The 24,199-nt window shown below is 40.6% G+C and overlaps 1 protein-coding gene across 8 annotated transcripts; it reads left to right on the top strand.

Moving 5' to 3' along the window:
- Window positions 1–1,180: 1,180 nt before the first annotated feature.
- Window positions 1,181–23,911, top strand: ZNF354A (zinc finger protein 354A). 8 transcript variants are annotated; one of them, XM_065918334.1, is made up of 6 exons: window positions 1,181–1,348; window positions 1,595–1,662; window positions 2,351–2,438; window positions 4,549–4,675; window positions 5,608–5,703; window positions 21,794–23,911. In XM_065918334.1, the coding sequence occupies exons 3-6, from the start codon at window positions 2,406–2,408 to the stop codon at window positions 23,356–23,358; spliced, it is 1,821 nt and encodes a 606-aa protein (XP_065774406.1). In that variant the 5' UTR covers window positions 1,181–1,348; window positions 1,595–1,662; window positions 2,351–2,405; the 3' UTR covers window positions 23,359–23,911. The 8 variants fall into 8 exon arrangements, with proteins under 8 accessions (XP_065774406.1, XP_065774404.1, XP_065774405.1 ...); XM_065918332.1 differs by having other exon boundaries at window positions 1,595–1,780; XM_065918333.1 differs by lacking the exon at window positions 1,595–1,662.
- Window positions 23,912–24,199: the final 288 nt, after the last annotated feature.

Here is a 24,199-nt window from a genome sequence, read left to right as displayed (position 1 = left end):
AATACTGGAGTGGGTAGCCTTTCCCTTCTCCAGGGGATCTTCCAAACCTGGGGATCAAACCCAGGTTTCCCACATTGCAGGTGGATTCTTTACCAGCTGAGCCACAAGAGAAGCCCAAGAATACTGGAGTGGGTAGCCTATTCCCTCTTCCAGTAGATCTTCTTGACCTAGGAATTGAACCAGGGTCTCCTGAATTGCAGGTGGATTCTTTACCAACTGAGCTATCAGGGAAGCCCTGACTAGAAGAGAAGGCACTATTGAATTACCACCACTACCAAACTGTTGAAGTATCTGGTTCCAGAGCCTGCTTAGGGCCTGCTGCTGCTAAGTCACTTCAGTTGTGTCCGACTCTGTTCAACTGCATAGACGGCAGCCCACCAGGTTCCTTCATCCCTAGGATTCTCCAGGCAAGAACACTGGAGTGGGTTGCCATTTCCTTCTCCAATGCATGAAAGTAAAAATTGAAAGTGAAGTCACTCAGTCATGTCCGACTCTTAGGGACCCCATGGACTGCAGCCTACCAGGCTTCTCCGTCCATTGGATTTTCCAGGCAAGAGTACTGGAGTGGGGTGCCATCGCCTTCTCCCGCTTAGGACCTGGAAACCCCATTTTTAAGAGAAACGTGACTGAAGACAGGGAAGCCCCATATGTAGGGTCTTTCAGTAATCAGGGAAGAAGTCTTCCCAGAAAAGAACTCATTTCAGTATTCCTAGATTGTGGTACTCCAGAGAGTTTAACACCATTGGGCACTGCATAATTTTAAGAGTCCTCTAGTGACTGGGAAGAGGGCTATTTGAAGAGAATTAAAATAGAAGAGGACCTTCCTTGCTCAGGAGAACAATGGAAATTGCACCCTAGACGTTAATTCCCTTACAGCTAATTAAATAGTTTTGTTCTTGACGGTGGTCTACTTGACCTGACTATCATTTACACAGATGCAGAGATACAAGACACTGTCCTCGATGAACGTCCGTTTCCTCTCAGAAGAACTGGGAACCCAGGAGTCAGCAGCCCACAGAGCGCGACGACGAATAGGGGTCTGGGTCTGGGCGAGTGAGGAGCTCAACGGGGCCTCTCCTCGCAGACAAGTGCAGCGAACTACACGTCCCAGAATCCTTGGGTTCTCGCGTGAACTACATTTCCCAGAAGGGTATAGCGACAGCCCCTGCCCCGCCCCTCCTGTACCTACTTGGGGTGCCTGGCTTCTGCAGCTGGCGTGAGCAGCCCCCTGGCCTGAGGTTGGCCCAGGCAGCACCTCGGGCGAGTCCAGACCCGAAGCTGCTGTCAGGCTGTGGCAATTCCGGAGCCTTCCGCCTGCAGCCCACGGAACCCCAGAGGCCTCGGTGAGGTGAGCGGCGGAGGGTCGGCGGGATGCGGGAGGGAAGACCCGGCCTCGGGAGGATGCGGCGTCGGGGCGCGGGACACAGGCCCAGCATGAGCGAGCTGGGCCTTTGTGGGCGCCAGCGGGCCGAGGACGGGGCATCCGGGCTCCGTCCACCTCACGCCACCGCCTCCCACAGACGTGCCCTGAACGCCACAAGTCGGACACTTCCTCCCTTTTGACCGAGCTCAGCCATCCTTCTGCTTCCTCCAGATAGGTTCCCAGCGCGCTACCTGCCTGGCTCCTTCCGGCGTTTGAATTGCTCTGGGCCGGCAGTGAACGTGATAAAATAATTTCCTTCCCCTACCGTCGCCGCTGCTCTCCCTAGTGACAGGCTTGTTTTGCCTGTGAAGTGAATCGCCGGCTTCCCCCAGTGGCAGAATCAGGACTGGAATCCAGGTCTCTGGTTGTCTGTACCTCGTTTCTCAAGACAGCAGCCTCCTCCGCTATAGGAGAACTGATATTTTCCCTTTCCAAAGCAGTTTTCTCTAAAAATCTGTTTCCTTGCAAGGAGGAGGACGAATTGGGTGGGAAGACTCGAAGTGCAGAAAAGTTGTCACATATGCACGCAGGGAGTTTAGAGCAGATGCCAGCCTCCCTGGCTGTATGGACTGGGGCAAGTTGCTCCCACTCTGCCCTCAGTTTCCTGATCCATAAAATGGGGGCTGACCGTGTCAACCGTGCTCAGTAATGCACGTAGTGCCTGGCACTTCATGAGGCTCAAGGAGTTGCTGCTGCTGATGATGATTGAATCCTAGGACGTTTTTCACTGAGCCAGGGAAAGAGCTGGGCCTGGAACAGGATGACCCAGCCCTTCTGTCTGGTCCTGTCTACCCCTGGCTGCTTCTGACTTCCTTCTCTGAGGGCACTTGGCATCATTCTCAGGGAGTGTAAATGATTCAGAGCTGCTGATTCAGAGGGGTGGAAAACAGAAGGGGCTTCCTCCTGGCTCGCTTTGTCTTCCCTCAGATCTGGCCTCTGGAGACTTCACCCATCCTCAGGGGACACTGCCCAGAAAGAAGACATGGCTACTGAACAGAGGGAAGCAAGATCTCAGGTGAGTTCATTGTCGTCTCAAGTCTTAGGGAAGGTGGGGTTTTTCACCCTCACCTTCTTTGCATTGTTCACTTAAGAAGACTTTCTTTTCTCTCCTTGCTATTCTCTGGACTTCTGCATTCAGCTGGGTATATTTTTCGCTTTCTCCTTTGCCTTTCACTTCTCTTCTTTTCTCACATTTGTAAGGCCTCCTCAGACAACCACTTTGCCTTCTTGCATTTCTTTTTCTCGGGGATGATTTTAGTCGCCCCCTCCTGTACAATGTTATGAACCTCCATCCATAGTTCTTCAGGCACTGTCTACCAGATCTAATCTCTTTTAATTTTTCATTGTGATAATATATACATAAGACTAAATTTACCACTTTAACCATTTTTGAGTATATAATTCATTGACATTAAATAACATTCACATTGTTGTATTACATCATTACTCATCTTCACTGTATGGATTATCTCATTTATTTCTTAATCCTGTGAGGTAGGCGTCGAGAGGAAGTTTTGCAGAGTGGTTAAGTATGAAGCCTTTGATGTTCCCTGGATTGGAATTCTATCTCTACCACTGACCAGCTGTGATATTGTGACTTATAATATGAAGTATATATTTGGTCTTTGTCCTTGTTTCTGGCACATAATTTCCCAAACCCTTGTAATTTTCTAAGTGATTAGTAATAAATGATTTTTATCCCTGAAATTACTTCAGAGCAATGAAGGCAAAATGGATGTGCTTTGTTATTCATAACAAGGCCTTTCATTCACACCAGAGTTAGTTTGACGACTTTTGGACCCCACCTAAAGATGGGGACTCATTGCCAGGGAAGCTTGATTAAAGGGTTGGAGCTTTCAGTCCTGTCCCCTATACGCATGTTACCCACCCACCACCACCCTAAGAGATGAAAGTTGAATCAGTTGCTAACGGTCAATTATTTAATCAATCATGCCTTTGTAATGAACCTTCATAAAAGTCCAAAAGGGTTCAGGCTGTTCTCCAGGTGAACATTTAAAGAGTCAGAGAGAATGGCAAATCCATAGTGCAGCCCTTCCCTGTACATCTCTTTCATCTGCCAGTTCCTGAGTTACATTCTTTTTATCATAAACCAGTAATCTAGTAAGTAAATGTTTTCCTGAGTTCTGTGAGCCACTCTGGCAAATTAATCAAACCTTAGGAGAGGGTTGTGGAAACCTCCAATTTATAGCCAGTCAGTCAGAAACACGGGTAACAACCTGGACTTGTGATTGACATTGAAGGGGGGCCAGTGTTGTGGTACTGATCCTTTAACCTGTGGATCTGACAGTACCCTCAGTGTCAGAATTGAGTACCAGCAGGTGTTGCACAATTGCTTGGTGTATGGAAAACCCCCCACATCTGGTGTCAAAAGTGAAATAGTACTGTGTTAAGAGTCAAAGAGACTTACAAGAGGAGTGATTTTTCCTTCATACCAGCTGTGTGACTTAGATAAATTTCTCCTTTGCTTTCTCATGTGTAAAGTGGAGATAATTTCATAGGGTTGTTGTGAAGACAAAGATTTACACTAAAGATTAATATAAAGCTCTAAGAATAGTACTTGGCCTGAAAAAAGCTTTCAATAAATGATAGCTGTTTTACTTTCCATTGTTACTGTCTTCAAGTTTCAAGGAGCACAAATATAGTGCCTTAAGTTATGTAAACTAATCCCTCTCAGTGATTATTTCTGTTTCCATTTCTTTGCTGTTAGTAGGACGACGATAAACATCCTTTTATGTATATTTTTGTTCACTGTTCATTATCAAACAAATACAGTAATTGGAGCATTAAAGAATATGCACATTTTAAAGCTTGTAATGTGTATTATCAAATCGCCATCAGAAAGACTATTTTAATTAACACTCCCACTAATAGCATTAATACCTCCAAACATCTTTTGTAGTGGTTAACAGGGCCTGGTTCATACTTCATGCTACTCAGTATATATTTGTCACAGGTCAGTTGTTCATTAAACAAATGATCTGGAAGTTTCACAACCCAGAATAGTATAGAAGCATTTCATGGTAGCCCATCTACTACCCACTGCCACCTTTTTCACCCTGTGTGATGGGTGGTCCTGGCTGAGCTGGGATGGCTTGTCTCTACAGGTGTCAGTGACATTCGAAGATGTGGCTGTGCTCTTTACACGGGATGAGTGGAGAAAGCTGGCTCCTCCTCAGAGAAACTTGTACCAAGATGTGATGCTGGAGAATTATAGTAATCTTGTCTCATTGGGTAAGGAAATTTCCCCTGTAGATATAGAATTCAGAAATCTGGATACCTCAGTACCTGATTTCCTGGATAAAAGCCCTGGGTCATTTAAAAACTATCTGAGTGTTTTTTTGTCTTTTTGCCTTAGCAGTGTACAAACTGGATCTCCATAAATAAATCCGAAAAACTTTTTCCCCCTCATAGGCATGAAATTGTCCCATGGATGGGACAGTCTACAGAGCTGCACATTAGAAATTCCCTCATTGTAGGCACTTCCCTCATTTTCCCTCTAAGACTGAGCTATGATGTGTTTGTTCATCTTTTAACAGAGCATCCCTCAACCCTCTTCTTTGGCCCAACACCTGCTTTTCTCAATTATCTTTTACAGGGGTCAGCAAACTTTTTTTTTTAAAGGGCCAGGGAGTAAGTATTTTAGGTTTTGTGGGCCATATATTGTCTCTGTAACATATTCTTTTTTTTTCAACCGTTCTTGGCTCAAGAGCCATACATAAACAGATGGTAGTCTAGATTTGGCATATGAAACCCATAGTTTGCTGACTGCTGCCATCTTTCAAAGGGGTCAAATAGTGTTTTCTCATTTTAAGCAAGCTTCTTGATACATAATCCTTTCCATAGATACCTGTTACAAATGTTAATTTAGTCTGTATATGTAACATGCATTCAACAGTGTATGCATATTCCCTCTTGTATAGGAAACTGTTTTTCCCCTATTAATCAAGGCTGCACATTTATCATGCCTCACTGACATACAACTAAATGTTGCATTGTCCCTTGCCTTTACCCTAACATACCCCCTCACATCGTGGGGTCACAACTTAAGCACCCCACAGAAGTTCTTTGTATCATCCTTTGAGTTTTCTACTCAGATTTCAGATTCTTTTTTGCGTCAAGGCAAAATCAAGTCTTTTTGTTTTCTTTTTTTGCTCTATGAGCAGGACTCCTATTTCCCAAACCCAAAGTGATCTCCCTGTTGCAGCAAGGAGAAGATCCCTGGAAGGTAGAGAAAGAAAGCCCTGGAGGCACCTCTCTAGGTGAGTGGGTGGGGAATCTCTGCAGGCAGCAGTCTGGTAAATGAGTGGGTGTGTGACTTGAAGATGTTGGTCAAGGAAGTTTTTCTGGCTTCTCAGTGCTCAAGAAGTGGTAGAGAAGGGATGCTAAGGCCCCCATTTGCAAGCTTCCTCTTTTTCTCTGATACTTCACAGGTGACTCTCTCAGGATCTTTTTTCTTAACTCTTTCCTGTTGTTTCAGAGGAGAGCTGCATTTTCAAGTATTCATTCAGCAAGCTTAGTGTATTGAAGGAACTGCAGCAGATTCATTCTGACTGAAGCCCAGGGTCATGGGAATAGAAAGAGATGAGGAAGGAAATAGATTAGAAAGCCAGGTGGGGGTCACACTATGAAGCGCTTTGGTTCAGTTCTTAGGGACGGGAGCTGTCCATGGTTGACTGGAAAAAACGCAAGGATTTTAAACCGAAGAATTATATGGTCCTTTATATTCTAGAAAACATGGCCTCAGTCTGAGATACTATAGATAACCTTCAGTAAAATCATACTTAAAGAAGCCAAGCACACCTACACTGACAACACCACAGCCATAAAGAAAGAGCACTGGTGGAGGCAGAGCTCCAAGGCACGTAAGGGACTAAAAAGCAAATTGTGGAGCACGGTTATGACATGTCACCATTTATGTCTAGAGAAACTTACATGTATGTTTGTTGGTATGCATACTAGGTGTGTAAGTCCTGAGAGAAAAGTCAGGGGACACCTAACCTGGTAACCAGTTCCATTTGGATTAGGAGTGAGAATGGGCATGATGAAAAGTGACTTTATTTACATGTAATATAATTAAAGTTTTGACAGAGAATATATTAATTAAGTCCGTATTTTGTAATTTGAATTGAATAAGAATAGTCACTTCAAAAACATTGTTGGACTTAGATTTGAAGTGAGGAAAAACTAGAGGTGGGAACCTTCTGGAGATTATTGCATAATGTAAGCAAGACTTTACCTAGAAGGCACATGCAGTGGGTTCAGAAGGAAAAAATAGGGGCCCCTTTTTTTAAAGGTATAGGACAAGTTTGGTGTGGGATGGGTTTCATTTGAGATGTGAGCAAAATACGGGTACAGGTTACCCATAAACAGCTGTAGAAGAATTTATGGGTTGGAACTGAACAGGGAGGTCAGGGAAGCGTCAGTGCGAAGGTGGCATTTGAAGCCTTGAGCTGAGCAGATAAAGGAATAGAGGAGCAGACAAGAGTCCCAGGAACCCTCAGTGTTTATGAGATGGGTTAAGAGGGAAGAATCTGTGATCGAGCCTGAGAAGAAGTCACCAGCAGATGGACTGCAGGACAGGCCATATCCATCCCTAAAGCCCACACACCTTTAGGAGAATGCTTTCTTCCTAAGGTGAGATCGTACAAGGTGAGATCTTTTGAGGTGGAGACCACACTTTTTCTTTGTTTATATCTTTTAACTGTCATTTGGGAGAAATACACTAATTTTGTGGGAATTTCTGGAGACCACCACAGAGTAAACAGAGAACTCAGGCAGCGAGGAACCAGTGGAGAGTTAGGAAGGATGCCAGTCCCTCTGTCAGGTATGGGCTGAGTCTGGCATGAAAGGTCAGAGGAAGAAAAGGAAGAATTGTTCCCTTTCCCTTCACCTCAGGAGACTCTGATCCATGAGGCCCCCTTCCTGAGTGAAGTATTAGTTGGATTAAACTGAATAGAAAGTATGACTGGAGTCCAGAGCTGTCCAGAGAGACCCCAAGGCCACTTAGCAGAGATGTGGAGTCCTTCTCAGGTTTGGGAAATTGAAGGAAAGCTCTGAGTGGGTGTCTGGAGGAGGTAAAGACGTCAGAGCCAACCAGTGTGTGCATTTCTCTTGATGCAGTGAACTTCCTCTCTTTGGTCAAAGGTGACAGTCAGATGGGGAGTCCTGGGAGTGCTGGCATGTGTTGTGTCCCTCCTGCACCCCTGATGAATCCCCCATCTTCCTGGGCTAAAGTACCCTCGGAGCAATTTCATTCCAAGAGGAACTCACTTCCCTGTGTGCTCAGGTGAAGGACCTGGATGTTCTTAGAAGCACTTCAATTATTAACTCTAGACCAGAGCCAAAAACCAACTCTTTAAATAACCAGTGACAGAAAAGCTTATGCTTCCAAGGTAGGACTCCTAGGATCTCTAGTTGCCTCCGAATATGTTTTTTAAAATATTATTTTCACTTCAAAACTACTCACAAATAGGAAAAACAAGCAAAAAGGGAAAACAAACTGTCATCCCTAGATCCATATGTTTTATATTGAGAGATAGGAGGGAATGACTCAAAAGGTACACATCTCATCTGAGTCTCTTACTTAAGAAATGAGTCCAAAGTCTATAATCAGTTTTCTGGAATACTATGTATATTATATGTGTGTATATGTATATAATTGTTCATTTGCTCAGTCGTGTCTGGCTCTCTGTGACTTCATGGTCTGCAGCATACCAGGCTCCTCTGTCCTCCACTATCTCCCAGAGTTTCCTCAAACTCATGTCCATTGAGTCAGTGATGCCATCCAACCGTCTCATCCTCTGCCATCCCCTTCTCCTATGCCTGCAGTCTTTCTCAGCATCAGGGTTTTTCCATTGAGTCAGCTCTTTGCATCAGGTAGCCAAAGTATTGGAGCTTCAGCTTCAGTATCAATCCTTCCAGTGAATATTCAGGGTTGATTTCCTTTAGGATTGACTAATTTGATCTCCTTGCAGTCCAAGGGACTCTGAAGAGTTTTCTCTAACACCACAGTTTAAAAGCGTTAATTCTTTGGTGCTCAGCCTTCTTTATGGTCCAACTTTCACATCCATACATGACTACTGGAAAAAACGTAGCTTTGACTATATGGGCTCTTTTGGGGAAAGGTATCTCTGTTTTCTAATACACTGTCTAGGTTTGTCATAACTTTCCTTTCAGGGAGCAGTCTCATTAGATTGTTGCTATAGCATGCAGTGGTTTATATGGCATGCATATGGTTTATAAATATATGTATATAAACCAGGAATAATGTGATTAAATCAACTTGAACATCTCATGAGTTTGGTTTACACCCAATGTAAAAATATTCTTTAATTCAAAAATTTAAAAACCCAATGATGATTTGGGTAAACAATTCCCTCCGATGAGAAAGTGCTTTTCTTTGTCTTTTTCTCTTCCTTTGTTGTATTTATGCAAGAATTCAGGGCAGACTGAACCTGGCAGGATGGTCAGCTGAGCAGTCACTTGTGGGCTGCCTTCAACTTGCTGAGATTTGTTGGGGCTGCATCTGCACAGAGTGTAGGGATCTTTTTCTAATTTGCAGAGAAGTGCTGTAGGGGATATAGCAGCAATCTAATGAAATAGCATGCAGTAGTTTTAAACAGTGGATTTCTTACAAGGTGAAGTGTGTTTAACATGTTTAAGTTAGTCTTGTTCTTGCCCCCTGCCTTCCTGTCCTGCCACCAATATCTTTTTTCCTTGTAGCTGCTAGAATGGTCTATTTAAAATGTAGATCAGGTTATCTCACTCTGATGCCCAAAGCCTCTAGTGGCTTCTGCCACATAGAACACAATATAAAGCCCCCAGCATGGCCCTCAGGGGCCTTTGTGGTCTGGTTCTGGCTACCTTTTCACCTTCATCTCTTTCCTCTCTGCCCTTTATTGGAGAATTCTAATCACCCTGGTCTCCTTGTAGTTTGTCAGGCAGGCCAAATAGGCTCCCACCGCAGGGCCTCTGCACTTGCTTTTTCCTCTCCTGGACCATTTTTCTTCCTGGCAGCCAGGAGCCCATATGACTCACTTCCTTGCACTATACAGGTTTCTGCTCAGTTGGCACTTAATCAGTTAGTCACAGCTCATCTGAACATGGTCTTTTGTCCTCCACATTCTTTATTCCTTCACCATGTTTTATTTTCTCTGAGTACTCGTCACTGCAAAATAGTACATATTTATTTATTATCTGCTCTTACTCTGGATTGTAAGTTCCCTTATGCTAGATTGTCTGTTTATTTGTTCCCACCTCCTCAGTACCTAAACTAGTGCTTGGTTAGAGTGAGCTTCCAGTTAGTGAATGCATGAGTGACTTGGTTAGGTCGTGGTGACAGAGCTAGAAAAAAGGGAACCAAATTTCAGAGGTGTTTGGCAGATAAAAGCAGCAGGACTTAGAGATGGATCAGATATGGAAGATAGAAGAGATGGAGTTGTCAGGGATGCTTCACTTGGTTTGTGGCCTGTTCTGGGATGGACAATGATATCATTTACTGAGATAGTGGTGTTTGGAGATCAGATTTGGGGATTAGTATAAATATGGTTTTAGATGAATTAAATTGAATTGTCTTTTGGCTGATCCAGTTATTCAAGTGAAGGTGTCAAATAGCCTGCTAGATTTAGAGTTCCATCCCTCATAATATAAACTGAGCATTAAATGTGAAGACTCTGTCACTAAAGGATAATTGAAGCAATGCTTGAGTTTGAGTTAACCTGTAGAGTAGATTCAAGGTACAGCAAGAGCAAGAAAGAGGACAGGACTCAATCCAGAGAAACTCTGGCATTTCATGGCTAGGTAGAGAGAAATGAACCTGTAGGGATGACAAAGTGTACTACAGACTAGTGTCATTGAAGTCAAGGCTCATAAAGGACGGTATCAGTAGAGGTAGGGAAAATTAAATGAATTTGAGACTTACTTAGATGTTAGAAGAAACAAGCCTTGGTAATCGATTAACTGAGGGAGAAGTATGAAGGGTGCCTTTTAAAGTTTTGATTCAAAACTGGTGCCATTTATAGGTTATACAGGTTGGAGGGAGGGAGTAGTCATAAATTCAATTTTAGGCATGTTGAATTTGAGCTGTCTTTGAGACATCTAATTGCTGTTTTGAGTAGGATGTTGTATAATTAGGTATGGAGAGTAGAGAAGTCTTGCCTAGAATGTTTGTAGATGAACCTGACCTGTGGAAGGGGTACCGAGTGGAAAGAATTGGGGGCCTAGGACTGAACCCTGCAGAACTCCAAGGATTAAAGATCAGGTAGAGAAGAAGGAGTGCACAAAGGAGACTGAAAAGCTGCAAAGGAAATTGAGGCTGGTGGACCATGAGAAGAATGTGGAGGTGAGCTCAAGCAAAGAACTCCGGCAGCTGCTTACTGTAGCTTAGGCAAAGAACTTCTCAATGAAAAGGAGGAGTCACTATTGGATGCTGCTGAAACTAAAGAGCACATCTTGCTTTTATCACATAGAGGTCATCGTTGCCTTAAAGAGAGTGGTGGTAAGAATAGAAGCCAAATATGAGCCCATGAGAGGTGCATGAAGAAATGAACATATGTGGGATACTATAGAAGGTGAGATGTGAGGAGGAGGCAGCAGCAGCAGCTGGCAGAGCTCTTATTTGCAAATATAAATACATATTTCTTTTTTCTTTTGTCCACTCCAATTATATTATACAGCATACATTATTCTACCCCTTTCACTTGGCATATATTGAAGCTCTGTGCATGTCAGTTCATAGAAAGCTTTCTCACTCTGAGTACTTCTATGGTCTTCGGCTGACTCTCTTCCAGGCAGAAGAGGTGGTTTTGATTGTATGTGGCTTTGGGTAATGTTAATCCAGTTAATCCAACTGTCCATCAAAGAAATCTGCTTGAATAAACTGGGTACATTATCACCAAGAAATTCTTTGCAGCTGTAAAAAGGAATGAGGGGAGATCTCTGTAAATTCCATTGTGAGATGATAGTATTACTAAGCGAGGAAAAGTGCAGATAGCAAAGAAAAGAGGAGATACCAAAAAAGAAAAAGTGTGTATTTGCTTGTATTTAAAAAAAAAAAGAAAGGATGAAAGCAGATCAATAAAGAATCCAGCTGCCAATGCAGGAGACACAAATTCCATCCCTGGGTTGGAAAGATCCCCTGGAGGAAGGCATGGCAACCCACTCCAGTATCTTGCCTGGAGAATCCTATGGACAGAGGAGCCTAGCGAGCTACAGTTCATAGGGTTGCAAAGAGTCAGACATGACTGAAGTTACTTAGCACGCACACACATATCAATAGAAAAGGTTACCTGTAAGGTGAAAGAAGAAAAACAAAGGATTAAGAGAATGCTGCTGCTGCTGCTGCTGCTGCTAAGTCGCTTCAGTTGTGTCTGACTCTGTGCAACCCCATAGACGGCAGCCCACCAGGCTCCCCCATCCCTGGGATTCTCCAGGCAAGAACACTGGAGTGGGTTACCATTTCCTTCTCTAATGCATGAAAGTGAAAAGTGAAAGTGAAGTTGCTCAGTCATGTCCTACTCTTAGCGACCCCATGGACTACAGCCTACCGGGCTGCTCCATCAATGGGATTTTCCAGGCAAGAGTACTGAAGTGGGATGTCATTGCCCTCTCTGAATTAAGAGAATAAGGATAGAATTAAATAAAACTGGAAAAGTGTTCCATAAATATTGAAAGCAAAATGAAACAAATGACCCTAATAGTATATCATATTGTTGACTTAGTCACATAGAAAAGAATTATCTCAGTTGCCTTTAAATCACAGCAGTTTAAATAAAGATCCTTAGTGGTTTATATCAATATTATGATTTATAATAAAAAATATATATTTGACGCATGAGTGCTCAGTTGTGTCCAAAACCCCATGGACTGCAGCCCGCCATACTCCTCTATCCATGGAATTTTCCAGGCAAGAATACTAGAGTGGGTTGCCTTTCCCTACTCCAGGGGATCTTCCTGACCCAGGGATCAAACCTGCGTCTTCTGCATTGTCAGGAGGACTCTTTACCCCTGAGCTGCCTGGGTACAGTTCTTAAAATCCATGGCTGATTCGTATCAATGTATGGCAAAAACCACTACAATCTTGTAAAGTAATTAGCCTCCAACTAATATAAATAAATGAAAAAAATAAATAAATAAAAATTTTTAAATGGTCTATAAGTTACTTCTATGACACACCTTAGCTTTTTTGTTCTTGAGGCTTTTTGTTGCTAAATAACGTGGGATGTGGGAAGAAAAGAGGCGAGCGGGTGGTCTCTTGGTGTGGTCCCAATTGTGCCGACTGTATTCCCGTTAGAGAGCTTTGTAGGTTCTGTTACGATGTCCCTCAAAATAAATCAAGCTTATCTGCTGGGTCCAGATGGTACCTGTAAAAATAATCTTGTTTTCATTTCTGACTTAATTTTTAATAAAAGTTCAATAAGAATGCCATCTGTCTCAAAATTTAAAAAAAAAACAAAAAAACCCTGGGAAATCCTAGGTGATGAGAGCCCCAAAGCTGTCTTTGTTATGTTAATGATGTTTCTCTTGGACCCTACCTTAGAATGGGATTTGGTTTCCAGGATCAGTCACGTGGTGAAAGGGTTGAAACTTTTAGTACCACACCAGGGAGGAGAGGGGGCCTAGAGGTTGAACTGGTTGCCAGTGACCAATGATTTAATTAATCATGCCCATGTAATGAAGACTCCATAAAACCTCAAAAGGACAGATTCAGAAAGCTCTTGAGTTTCTGAACATGTGGAGATTTGGGGAGAGTGATTCACTTGGGGAGGGCCTAGAAATTCCATGCCCTTTCCCCATACAACCCTGTACATCTGTTCCATCTGGTTTTTCTCAAGTATATCCTCTTATAATTGGTGATCTAGTAAGCAAAAGTGAGTTATGAGCCACTATAGCAAATTAATCAAACCTAAGAAGGGGGTCGTGGGAACTTTTGATTTATAGCCAATTGGTCAGAAGTATAGATGATAACCTGGGCTTGTGACAGATGTCTGAAGGAGGCAGGGGGAAGTCTTATGGAACTGAGCCCATAACCTGTGGGATGTGATACTATCTCTAGGTTTTAGTAGGAAATGGCAACTCATTCCAGTATTCCTGCCTGGGAAATTCCATGGACAGAGGAGCCTGGTGGGCTATGTATGGCCCGTGGGGTCACAAAGAGTTGGATATGACTAAGCATGCATACTAGGTATTATAGATAATGTTAGAGTTGGATTGTAGGACACCCAGTTGGTATCCAAGAATTGCTTATTGATGTTTTAACCATCCCTGAGAAGCACATTGGAACTGAGTGAGGAACATTTACTATCTTACAGGCAAAAATAAGTTCAAACAATTATGTTGATTTTGGTGGATATAGTAAAAATATGTGGTTGTGTTTATAAGTAGAATTTTATATTTGATAAATGTGTTCTGAAATATTGATAAAATGATATAATAGGGCATTAGCATACTTTAGCATACTCTAATGGAAGAGATATAAGGGAGTTATTTTGCATTGGCCAAAAAGTTCATTTGAGCTTTTCCATAACATCTTACAGAAAAACCTGAGTGAACTTTTTGGCTTTCTCAGCCTGTTCCAACAAAGTACCACAATTGTGTGGCTTTAAGCAACAGAAATTTATTGTCTCACAGTTTTGTGGGACCATGCTTAGTCTGAAACTCCAGATAGGGTCCTTCCTTGCCTCTCCCTACCTTCTTGTGGTGACCAGCAGTCATTGTTCCTTGGGTTACAGCTGCATCACTCCAGTCTATGCTTCTGTTGTTATTTGGTGTTTCCGGGGGTATCTTGACATGATCTTTGTGTGCTTGCCTGTGTCCAAATTTCCCTATTATAAAGACACCAGTCATATTAGATCCCACCCTAATCACCTCATCTTAACTTGATTGAATCTGTGAAGTTACTATTACCAAATAAGGTCATATTCTGAGTTACTGGGAATTAGGACTTCAACACATGTTTTTGGTGATACAGTTCAACCCATAACAAGGTAATAAATGTAACAGCATTAGTAATTGTTCATGCTGGCTTGGCCATTCATTGTACAACTCACTCTACTTTTGTACATGTTAAACATTTTCTGTAATACGAAGTTTTAAAAATTAGAATTTCAAATACAAAATTTTTAAAACAGCATTTCTCTTTTTCATCAACATAATCATTATGGAATACATTTCCAGGTGTGTAGTTCTGTCCCCATTGTGGTGTTATGTATAATTCTCAGCAAATAGCTCCCTCAGTTCTCTGACTGTGGAAAGTCTTGAGACTGCAAATGCATGTGACATTTTTATAGGAATAATTTTGAATCTGACCACCTGTAGAATAAGGCGGGAAAGGATATAGGTCTGAAAAGTTGACTTGGGTTCAAAGATTTTAATGCTGCCTTTAGCCTTCACACTACCCTATCCATCTAATCTATGGCTAAGCCTTTAAAATACCATTTTAGACATTTCTTCCCCAAACTTTTGACCACACCTGTATGCCTTCCCTCCTTGTGCTCACTACTATCTGAAGGTAGTTTAGATGCTGTTCTATGCTCACATTTGTATCCATTTCTGTCTTGTGCTTTTGTTGTACAAATTATCACATTGCAGTGTGATTGCCTACTCCTTTTTTGTCTCTAATGCAAAACAGTAAACTCCTTAAAGAAGTTAACTGTTTCTTTTCATTACCAGATCTGGAATGTCTTGTGGATCATGTACCTAGGATAGAGCCTAACATATTGTAGGTGCTTTTTAAATATTTGAAGAATGAGTTAAATACAGTACAATCAATGCTTTTTGAAATGAGTTCTATATAGAAAGAAGGTTAAGTTTGGTAGGAAGTAATATTGGAAAGGTGAGAAACAGATCAAAGGATTAAATTGAAGGTCAATAGCAACAGTCACCATAGAGTAAGAAGGTCCCAAACTTGGATGTATTAATGATGGTTGTTAGAAACATCTTAGTGATACAATTTAAGGGAATTTGATGACTGACTAGACATGGAATGCAGGAGAGAGAAGGTTCTGAGATCAAACTAAGAATTTATGCAAAGGAGCTGAGGAGGTTATGATGTAATTCAGAGCTAGGAAACACAAAAAGAAAAGTTTGAAAGGAATGTACTGGTTTCAGATTTGGACAAACTGAATTTGAAGAAAAATACACAAATGGAAAAATCTAGCAGGCAACTGGAAATAACTCTCTAAAGTGTTTTGAGAGTCAGTATAGTCATTGACATCGGAGGTATGGGAGTGGATGAATTCATGTGGGAAGAGAAGATTGAAGAGAGACTCACAGAGATTCATAAGCACTGAGGGAAGAGAATCTAGACCTAATGACAGATTTTAGTTGGGGTGGTAGTCATTGGCAAGATCACCTGGTCTCTAAACTTCTGACCTAAGTTATAGCCTTGTTTATGACATAACTCAGGCTTAGGCTTGATTCTGAGAAGAGCAGAAGTTGAACTGCACTTATGGAGACACTTCTGTGGACTTACCAGAAACTTTAAACAGATCATAGAGAAGAGTTAGGATGTTCACAATCCAGGACTCATGTCCCCTTCAACACGCAACATGAATTTTGGACTACGCTATTGGCACTTGAAGTCGAGTGAAATGAGTTTCCCATTATTGGTATGGAACCTTGTAGCTGTAATTACTTCCATTAAAAAATTAAAACTGCCCAAATCCTGTTTCTCTATTCTCCTTTAAACAAAACTTTTCAAAAGCATTTCTATACTTGATGTTTCTCCCAGTGTTTCTGTGCACTCCAGTGGGGCTTTATTCCTGTTCCATGAAAAGTAGTTCCATGAAAAGTCTCCATCTTGGCACAATCAGGGTTAAGTTTTTAGTTCTCAACACACACAGTCCACTAACAATTCCAGTTCTGTTAATAGGTGATAAGAATGCAGTCACCATATACTTCTACCTTCTTTTTCACCTACTTAACTACAGGAACCTCGTAATCTTCCCTGTTTCCTGCTTCTACTTGTGTGTCAACACTGTTCTCTACACAGTAGCCAACTTGAGTGAGGATGTAATTGCCTGTGACTTCCCAACATACACAGAATAAAATTTCAGAGTCCTTACATGACCTGTTAGGCCTTATATGACTTGCCTCTACCTATTGCTTCAATATTATTTACCATTTTCTCTCTTGCTCAATGCACTCTAGTAGCCACACAGCCTCTTTGCTGTGTCTCAGAAGTCACCACACTTTGATATTTGCTGTTTCCTTCACCTAGGAAGCTCTTGCTTCACACATCCATATGGTTGTTATTTATTTACTTATTATTTGTCACACCTTCCCACACACACACACACACACAAACACAAGCACAAAACCAAGGTAAAAGCTCCTTAAAGACTGAAATTCTTAGTCATCACATTCTCTACATTCCCTAGAACTTTACCTGACCCATAGTAGGCACTTAATAAGTATTTGGGAATGGAAAGGATGTCTGCAGCATATGCGAAGATAACACACACACAAAAAAACAAAAATATAGGGCTCTGGAAATTGCATGTAGTTCAGCATACCTGGCAAGAAGCCAGGGAAAGGAGATGAGTTCCAAGCTGAACAAAGGTTAGATCATCACATACTTTGTTCACCCTGTTAAGTACTCTGTACCTTATAAGTTGAAGATAAGTTGGAGGATCTTAAGGAAGTTTGCAGCATGGTAAAATGAGATTTTTAGAAAGATTAGTGTGTTACAATGTGGCGACTGACTTGGCAGAGAGCAAGACTATACAAAAAAATCTTCATGAACCAGATAACCATGATGCTATAATCACTCACCTAGAGCCAGATATCCTGGAATGAGAACTCAAGTGGGCCTTAGGAATCATCACTACAAACAAAGCTACTGGATGTGATGGAATCTCAATTGAGCTATTTCAAATCCTAAAAGATGATACTGTGAGAGTGCTGCACTCAATATGCCAGCAAATGTAGAAAACTCAGCAGTGGCCAACAAATGTGGAAAACTCAGCAGTGGCCACAGGACTGGAAAAGGGCAGTTTTCATTCCAGTCCCTATGAACGGCAATGCCAAAGAATGTTCACACTACCACACAATTACACTCATCTCACACGCCAGCAAAGTAATGCTCAAAATTCTCCAAGCCAGACTTCAACAGTATGTGAACCATGAGCTTCCAGATGTTCAAGCTGGATTTTAGAAAAGGCAGAGGAACAAGAGATCAAATTATCAACATCAGGTGGCTCATTGAAAAAGCAAGAGAGTTGCAGAAAAACATCTACTTCTGCTTTATTTACTACATCAAAGCCTTTGACTGTGTGGATCACAACAAACTGTGGAAAGTTCTTCAAGAGATGGGCATACCAGACCACCTTACCTGCCTCCTGAGAAATCTGTATGCAGGTCAAGAAGTAACAGTACTGGATATGGAACAATGAACTGGTTCCAAATTGGGAAAGGAGTACGTCAAGGCTGTATATTGTCACCCTGCTTATTTAACTTATATGCAGAGAACATCATGTGAAATGCTGGGCTGGATGAAGCACAAGATCGAGTCAAGATTGCCAGGAGAAATATCAATAACCTCAGATATACAGATGATACCACCCTTATGGCAGAAAGTGAAGAAGAATGAAAGTGAAAGAGGAGAATGAAAAAGTTGGCTTAAAACTCAGCATTCTAAAAACTAAGATCATGGCATCCAGTCCCATCACTTCATGGCAAATAGATGGGGAAACAATGGAAATGGTGAGAGACTTCATTTTGGGGGGCTCCAAAATCACTGCAGGAGGAGAAGGGGACGACAGAGGATGAGATGGCTGGATGGCATCACCGACTCAATGGACATGAGTTTGAGTAAATTCCGGGAGTTGGTGATGAACAGGGAGGCCTGGTGTGCTGCGATTCATGGGGTCACAAAGAGTTGGACACGATTGAGCAACTGAACTGAACTGAACTGAAAATCACTGCAGATGGTGACTGCAGCCATGAAATTAAAAGATGCTTGCTTCTTCGAAGAAAAGCTGTGACCAACCTAGACAGCATATTAAAAAGCAGAGACCTTTGCTGACAAAGGTTTGTCTAGTTAAAGCTATGGTTTTTCTAGTAGTCATGTATGGATGTGAGAGTTGGACTGTAAACAAAGCTGAGCACTGAAGAATTGATGCTTTTGAACTGTGGTGTTGGAGAAGACTCTTGAGATTCCCTTGGACTGCAAGGAGATCCAACCAGTCCATCCTAAAGGAGATGAGTCCTGGGTGTTCACTGGAAGGACTGATGCAGAAGCTGAAACTCCCAATACTTTGGCCACCTGATGGGAAGAACTGACTCATTAGAAAGACCTTGATGCTGGGGAAGATTGAAGTCAGGAGGAGAAGGGGACAACAGAGGATGAGACCGGTGAATGGGATCACCAACTCAATGGACATGAGTTTGAGCAAACTCCAGGAGTTGGTGATGAACAGGGAAGCCTGGCATGCTGCAGTCATCGGAATCACACAGAGTTGGACACGACTGAGCAACTAAACTGACTGAAGTCTAGAGGTGGTGATGGTTGTTGTTAAGTTAATTGTGTCCAACTCTTTTGCAACCCCATGGACTGTAGCCTGCCAGGATCCTCTGTCTAAGGGATTTCCCAGGCAAGAATACTGAAGTAGGTTGCCATTTCCTTCTCCAGAGGATCTTCCCAACCCAGGGATCGAACCCACATCTCCTGTATTAGCAGACGGACTCTTTACCACTGAGCCACCAGAATTAGGAGACTATGGTAGAACATTAAAGCATGAGAAGCAGAGTACCATTTAGGTACCCGAGTTCAGTGCTCAAGAGCTCTAGTAAACTTGTCGGTCATAAAACAGCAGTCTTTACATACAGGCCTATGTAAAGGTATAGGTCGCTAATGAAGGCAGGATCTCTAACTTTACGTTATTAATGACAATCCACAATTTTGGAATCTTTCTTTTTCCTGGCACATGTAGCCTGCAACCAATGACAGGTGTTCACAGGGAAAGTACTCCAGTTTTATGACTGCCTCCCACTCTTCTACCCAAATGTTATTGAAAGTTGATCATTTAGCAAGATTTAGATGGACAAGGAACTTGGAAGGTATGAACAGAAAATTTAAAAAAAAAAAAAAAAAAAAAAAAACCTCTTCTTTCCATAACAGTAAATAGGAAAGATGAGAGAGATTTTGAAACAGCAGAAAGATTTTGTGATTGGCTAAGTGAAAAGAAGCTATTACACTAAATACACACTGTATGCTTTTCCAGAAGATGTGGTCCCTAATTGAATGAATGATTTATTGATATTTAATTTTTTTTGAAATGAGTGTTATTCTCACTTGCCCTGCATGGCAAATACTAGTGCCTTGAAAAATAGGAAAAGAAATAGTAAAGATGGGTGCATATAAAATTAGTCAAAGAGAATGTGTAGAGTGAAGGGAAAAAATCCCAAACTCTAGAGAAAGCAACTTTTTAAGGGGGAATAGAAGAAGTTACCCATGAAGGAAACTGAGAAGTTAACTCTGGTAGAAGAAAAACAAAAAGCAAAATATATTATGTTCACCAAGCAGAGACAATCTGTACACAGATTGTGAATGTCAAGTAGAAATGTCAAAATACAGTAAGATGCAGAGGAACCCTTGAAATGGTTACTCTAACTCAGGAGAAAATAAATAACTATATGTATACCTGTTCCCCTGGCAAAATTTAATATTCAACTAATTGCATCCTTACCCAATTAAAATTTATTTAACTTAATTCTGTTCTTTACCATGTTATCATGTTAGCCCTTTTTACCTTTTTTATATTTGATCTTTGACTCTTTTATATGTTGCTTGCATAGCCTCTCTTGCTTGATGCATTAGCAAGGTTACTTTCCTATCTTGCAACCTTTGGTTTCAGGCCTACCTGTTGTTACCTCAGTAGATTAATCTAATTCCTTCCTGTTTGAAGTGGCTCTGAGACCCCTCATTACTTGTGTAATGTACTGTCCTGGAGGCAACTGCTACAAGTGTTTGAATCATGTGTGTGTGTGTGAAATTAATATATAAGTAATTGAAAGTATTTGACGTTCAAAAATTTATATATAAATTGTTGAGGAAGATTAGTAAAACATTTTGTATATAATTCAGATGCCATTAGGAGGATCTGCAGGTTAAAAGGGCATGCTAATCTGCTTGCAAAGAATATTTAGGATAGAAAAGGAAAGTGAAATATATTTAGATATAGGTAGATAGATAGGTATAATTACATGTGTAGAATATATATATATGTTTTTTAATACTGTGATGAGTGCCTATAATAAAAGGAATGGACTGTGTAAACTCACAGTACCCCTGTGTTCACTATTTACAATAGCTCAGACATGAAAGCAACCTAGATATCCATCGACAGATGAATGGATAAAGAAGTTGTGGTACATATACATAATGAAATACTACTCAGCCATAAAAGGAATGCATTTGAGTTTGTTCTTATGAGGTGGATGAACCTAGAGCCTATTATACAGAATGAAGTAAATCTGAAAGGAAAAACAAATTTCATAATTAATGCATATATATGGAATCTAGAAAAATGGTAGTAATGAACCTATTGTCAAGGCAAGAAGAGAGATGCAGACATAGAGAACAGACTTTGGACACAGCAGGGGAAGGAGAAGGTGGGACAAATTGAGAGAGTAGCATTAACATGTAAATTACCATGTGTAGAATAGCCAGTGGGAAGTTGCTATAGGCACAGGGAGCTCAACCTGGTGCTCTGACAACCTAGAGGGGTGGGATGGGGTGGGAGTTGGGGAAGAGGTTCAAGAGGGAGGGGACATGTGGATACTTATGGCTGATTCATGTTGTTGTATGGCAGAAGCCAACACTATTGTAAAGCAGTTATACTCCAATTAAAAATAAATATTATTTCCTACAAAACAATTAGAAACATCAGTTAACTTTTGAATGGATTCTGAATGATACAAAGGAATTTGGCATGAGGGAAAAGGGATGAAGACTTTCCAGATTATGAATGATTATACAAATAAGAGAAATGTCAAGAAGATAATTTAAAATTCTGTCATGGGCTTTGGACTCTCATCCCAGACTGCCATTTTCAATTTATGGTTCCTCTTTTAATCCTTCTTCTCCATTTTTCCATTAACTGATTCTCCTGGTCACTCTTACACTCACCCTCTTTAAATGGGTTTGTTTAATCTTTTCTCCACTCTCTTGTTCTCAGCTTGTGTTGGCTTATTTCTCTGTACTACTTAATTAAATCTCCTAAGTTTTTCTTATTATCTTTTGGCCAAATATTGAGACTTTATTTGAATACTGTAAATATTCAGTCTATACATTTAGTAGCCAAATGCTGTATCACATGAAACATTTTCAGTTTTTTCTTTCCTCTCCAGGATGGAAGAACAGTTATAAAACCACAAAGTCAACTCAAACACAAGGTCACTCATTTCAGGAACTGATAATGAAAAGATCCAAAAGGAGTGGACCCGGGGACTTCAAATCAGAAAAACCCTGCAGATATGAAGGCAGATTAGAGAAAAAGCAGGAGAAAAAAGAAAGTTTACAGATAGTTTCAGTCACTCACAAAAAAATCCTCACTATAGAGAGGAAACATAAAAATACTCAATTTGGCCAAAATTTGAGCCCAACGTCAGTCTTTTTTAGGCAACAGGTGATCCCAAGAGAAAAAACCCCAACAAAATGTGAAATACAAGAAAAGAGCTTCAAACAAAATTTCAGTTTATTTAATCAACAAAAAACCAACACAGCTGGGAAACGTTATAAATGTAGTATGTGTGAGAAAACTTTCATTAATACTTCATCCCTTCGTAAACATGAGAAAAACCACAGTGGAGAGAAATTATTTAAATGTAAAGACTGTTCAAAAGCCTTTAACCAAAGTTCAGCACTTATTCAACATCAAATAACTCATACTGGAGAGAAACCCTATATATGTAAAGAATGTGGGAAAGCCTTCACTCTCAGTACCTCCCTTTATAAACATTTAAGAACACATACTGTGGAGAAATCCTATAGGTGTAAAGAATGTGGTAAATCCTTCAGCAGAAGATCAGGCCTTTTTATACATCAAAAAATCCATGCTGGAGAAAACCCCTATAAATATAATCCAGGTAGGAAGGCATCTAGTTGTGGTACATCCCTTCCTGGATGTCAGAGAATTCATTCCAGAAAAAAGTCCTACTTATGTAATGAATGTGGTAATACCTTTAAGTCTAGTTCATCCCTTCGTTATCATCAGAGAATTCACACAGGAGAGAAACCTTTTAAATGTAGTGAGTGTGGGAGGGCCTTCAGTCAGAGTGCATCTCTTATTCAACATGAAAGAATTCACACTGGAGAAAAGCCTTACAGATGTAATGAATGTGGAAAAGGCTTCACTTCTATTTCACGACTTAATAGACACCGAATAATTCATACTGGTGAGAAGTTTTATAATTGTAATGAATGTGGTAAAGCCTTAAGTTCCCACTCAACACTTATTATTCATGAAAGAATTCATACTGGAGAGAAACCATGTAAATGTAAAGTGTGTGGGAAAGCCTTCAGACAAAGTTCAGCTCTCATTCAACATCAGAGAATGCACACTGGAGAAAGACCCTATAAATGCAATGAGTGTGGAAAAACATTCAGATGTAACTCATCCCTTAGTAATCATCAGAGAATTCACACAGGAGAGAAACCATATCGATGTGAAGAATGTGGGATATCTTTTGGCCAAAGTTCAGCTCTTATTCAACATCGGCGGATTCATACAGGAGAGAAACCCTTCAAATGTAATACATGTGGGAAAACTTTTAGACAAAGCTCATCACGTATTGCCCATCAGAGAATTCATACTGGAGAGAAACCCTATGAATGTAATACATGCGGGAAACTTTTCAATCACAGATCATCTCTTACTAATCATTATAAAATTCATATTGAAGAGAACCCCTAGGAAGTAGATTTGCATGTGTGAAGTTCTGAAACCAAAGCTCACCAGAATACATGAGAGTGATGTAATAAATGTAATGGATATGAAAAGCCTTTCTATAATTTAGTCCTCATCAGATAATAAATCCTAAGGACAAACCTATGTAATGCATATTGAGGAAGCCTGTCAGACAGTAGTAATAACCTAAAATGAAGAATCCCTGACTGGAGACATTGATTTTGGGCATTTATAAAATAATTGTTTTCTCTCTACAGCAGTGTAGTCTACCTGTCATATGTAATTGTTATAAGAATCTGGGTGATGAGGGGAGGTGTGCACTGGATTTCCCATTGAAATAAATTAAATGTTAATGCTTTTTAAAATAACTGACATTGTAATAGCATATAACAGATGTGGTCAAAGAAATTATACATTTTTAGAAAAAAGGACCAAATAAAAGATAAAAATGAACTGTAAACTACCTCTCAATTTCTGGGGTTAGTCCTTTTCCTTAGTTGCTGTCAAACTTTGTGCATGGATTTCATTTAAAAATAGAAATAAAAGTCTGTTCTCTTCTTCCTTTGTTCTTCTAGTAATTGCTATAAATTTCAAATTTTCTACTCAGAATTTTTTTCTTTTTTTGCTCTGAATTAATTTATTACGAAAGTGTATTTGCTAAATACTGTGAGCTGTCATCTTAGGGATATTAAATGAAAAAATAAGCAGTTTTCAAAGCTATTTAAAGTATTTAATACAGTATTGAAAGTTATTAAATGTTTAATATATATGTATTTAATAATATAGATTCTAATTTCACACCAGAAGGACCTGTCAAAAGTAGTTTAATGAATCTAGCATATATGCC

Source organism: Muntiacus reevesi, chromosome 1, assembly GCF_963930625.1.
Source record: "Muntiacus reevesi chromosome 1, mMunRee1.1, whole genome shotgun sequence".
Lineage (NCBI taxonomy): Eukaryota > Metazoa > Chordata > Mammalia > Artiodactyla > Cervidae > Muntiacus > Muntiacus reevesi.
The sequence above is the reverse complement of the archived record's forward strand: the minus strand, read 5'-3'. Positions and strand labels throughout refer to the sequence as shown.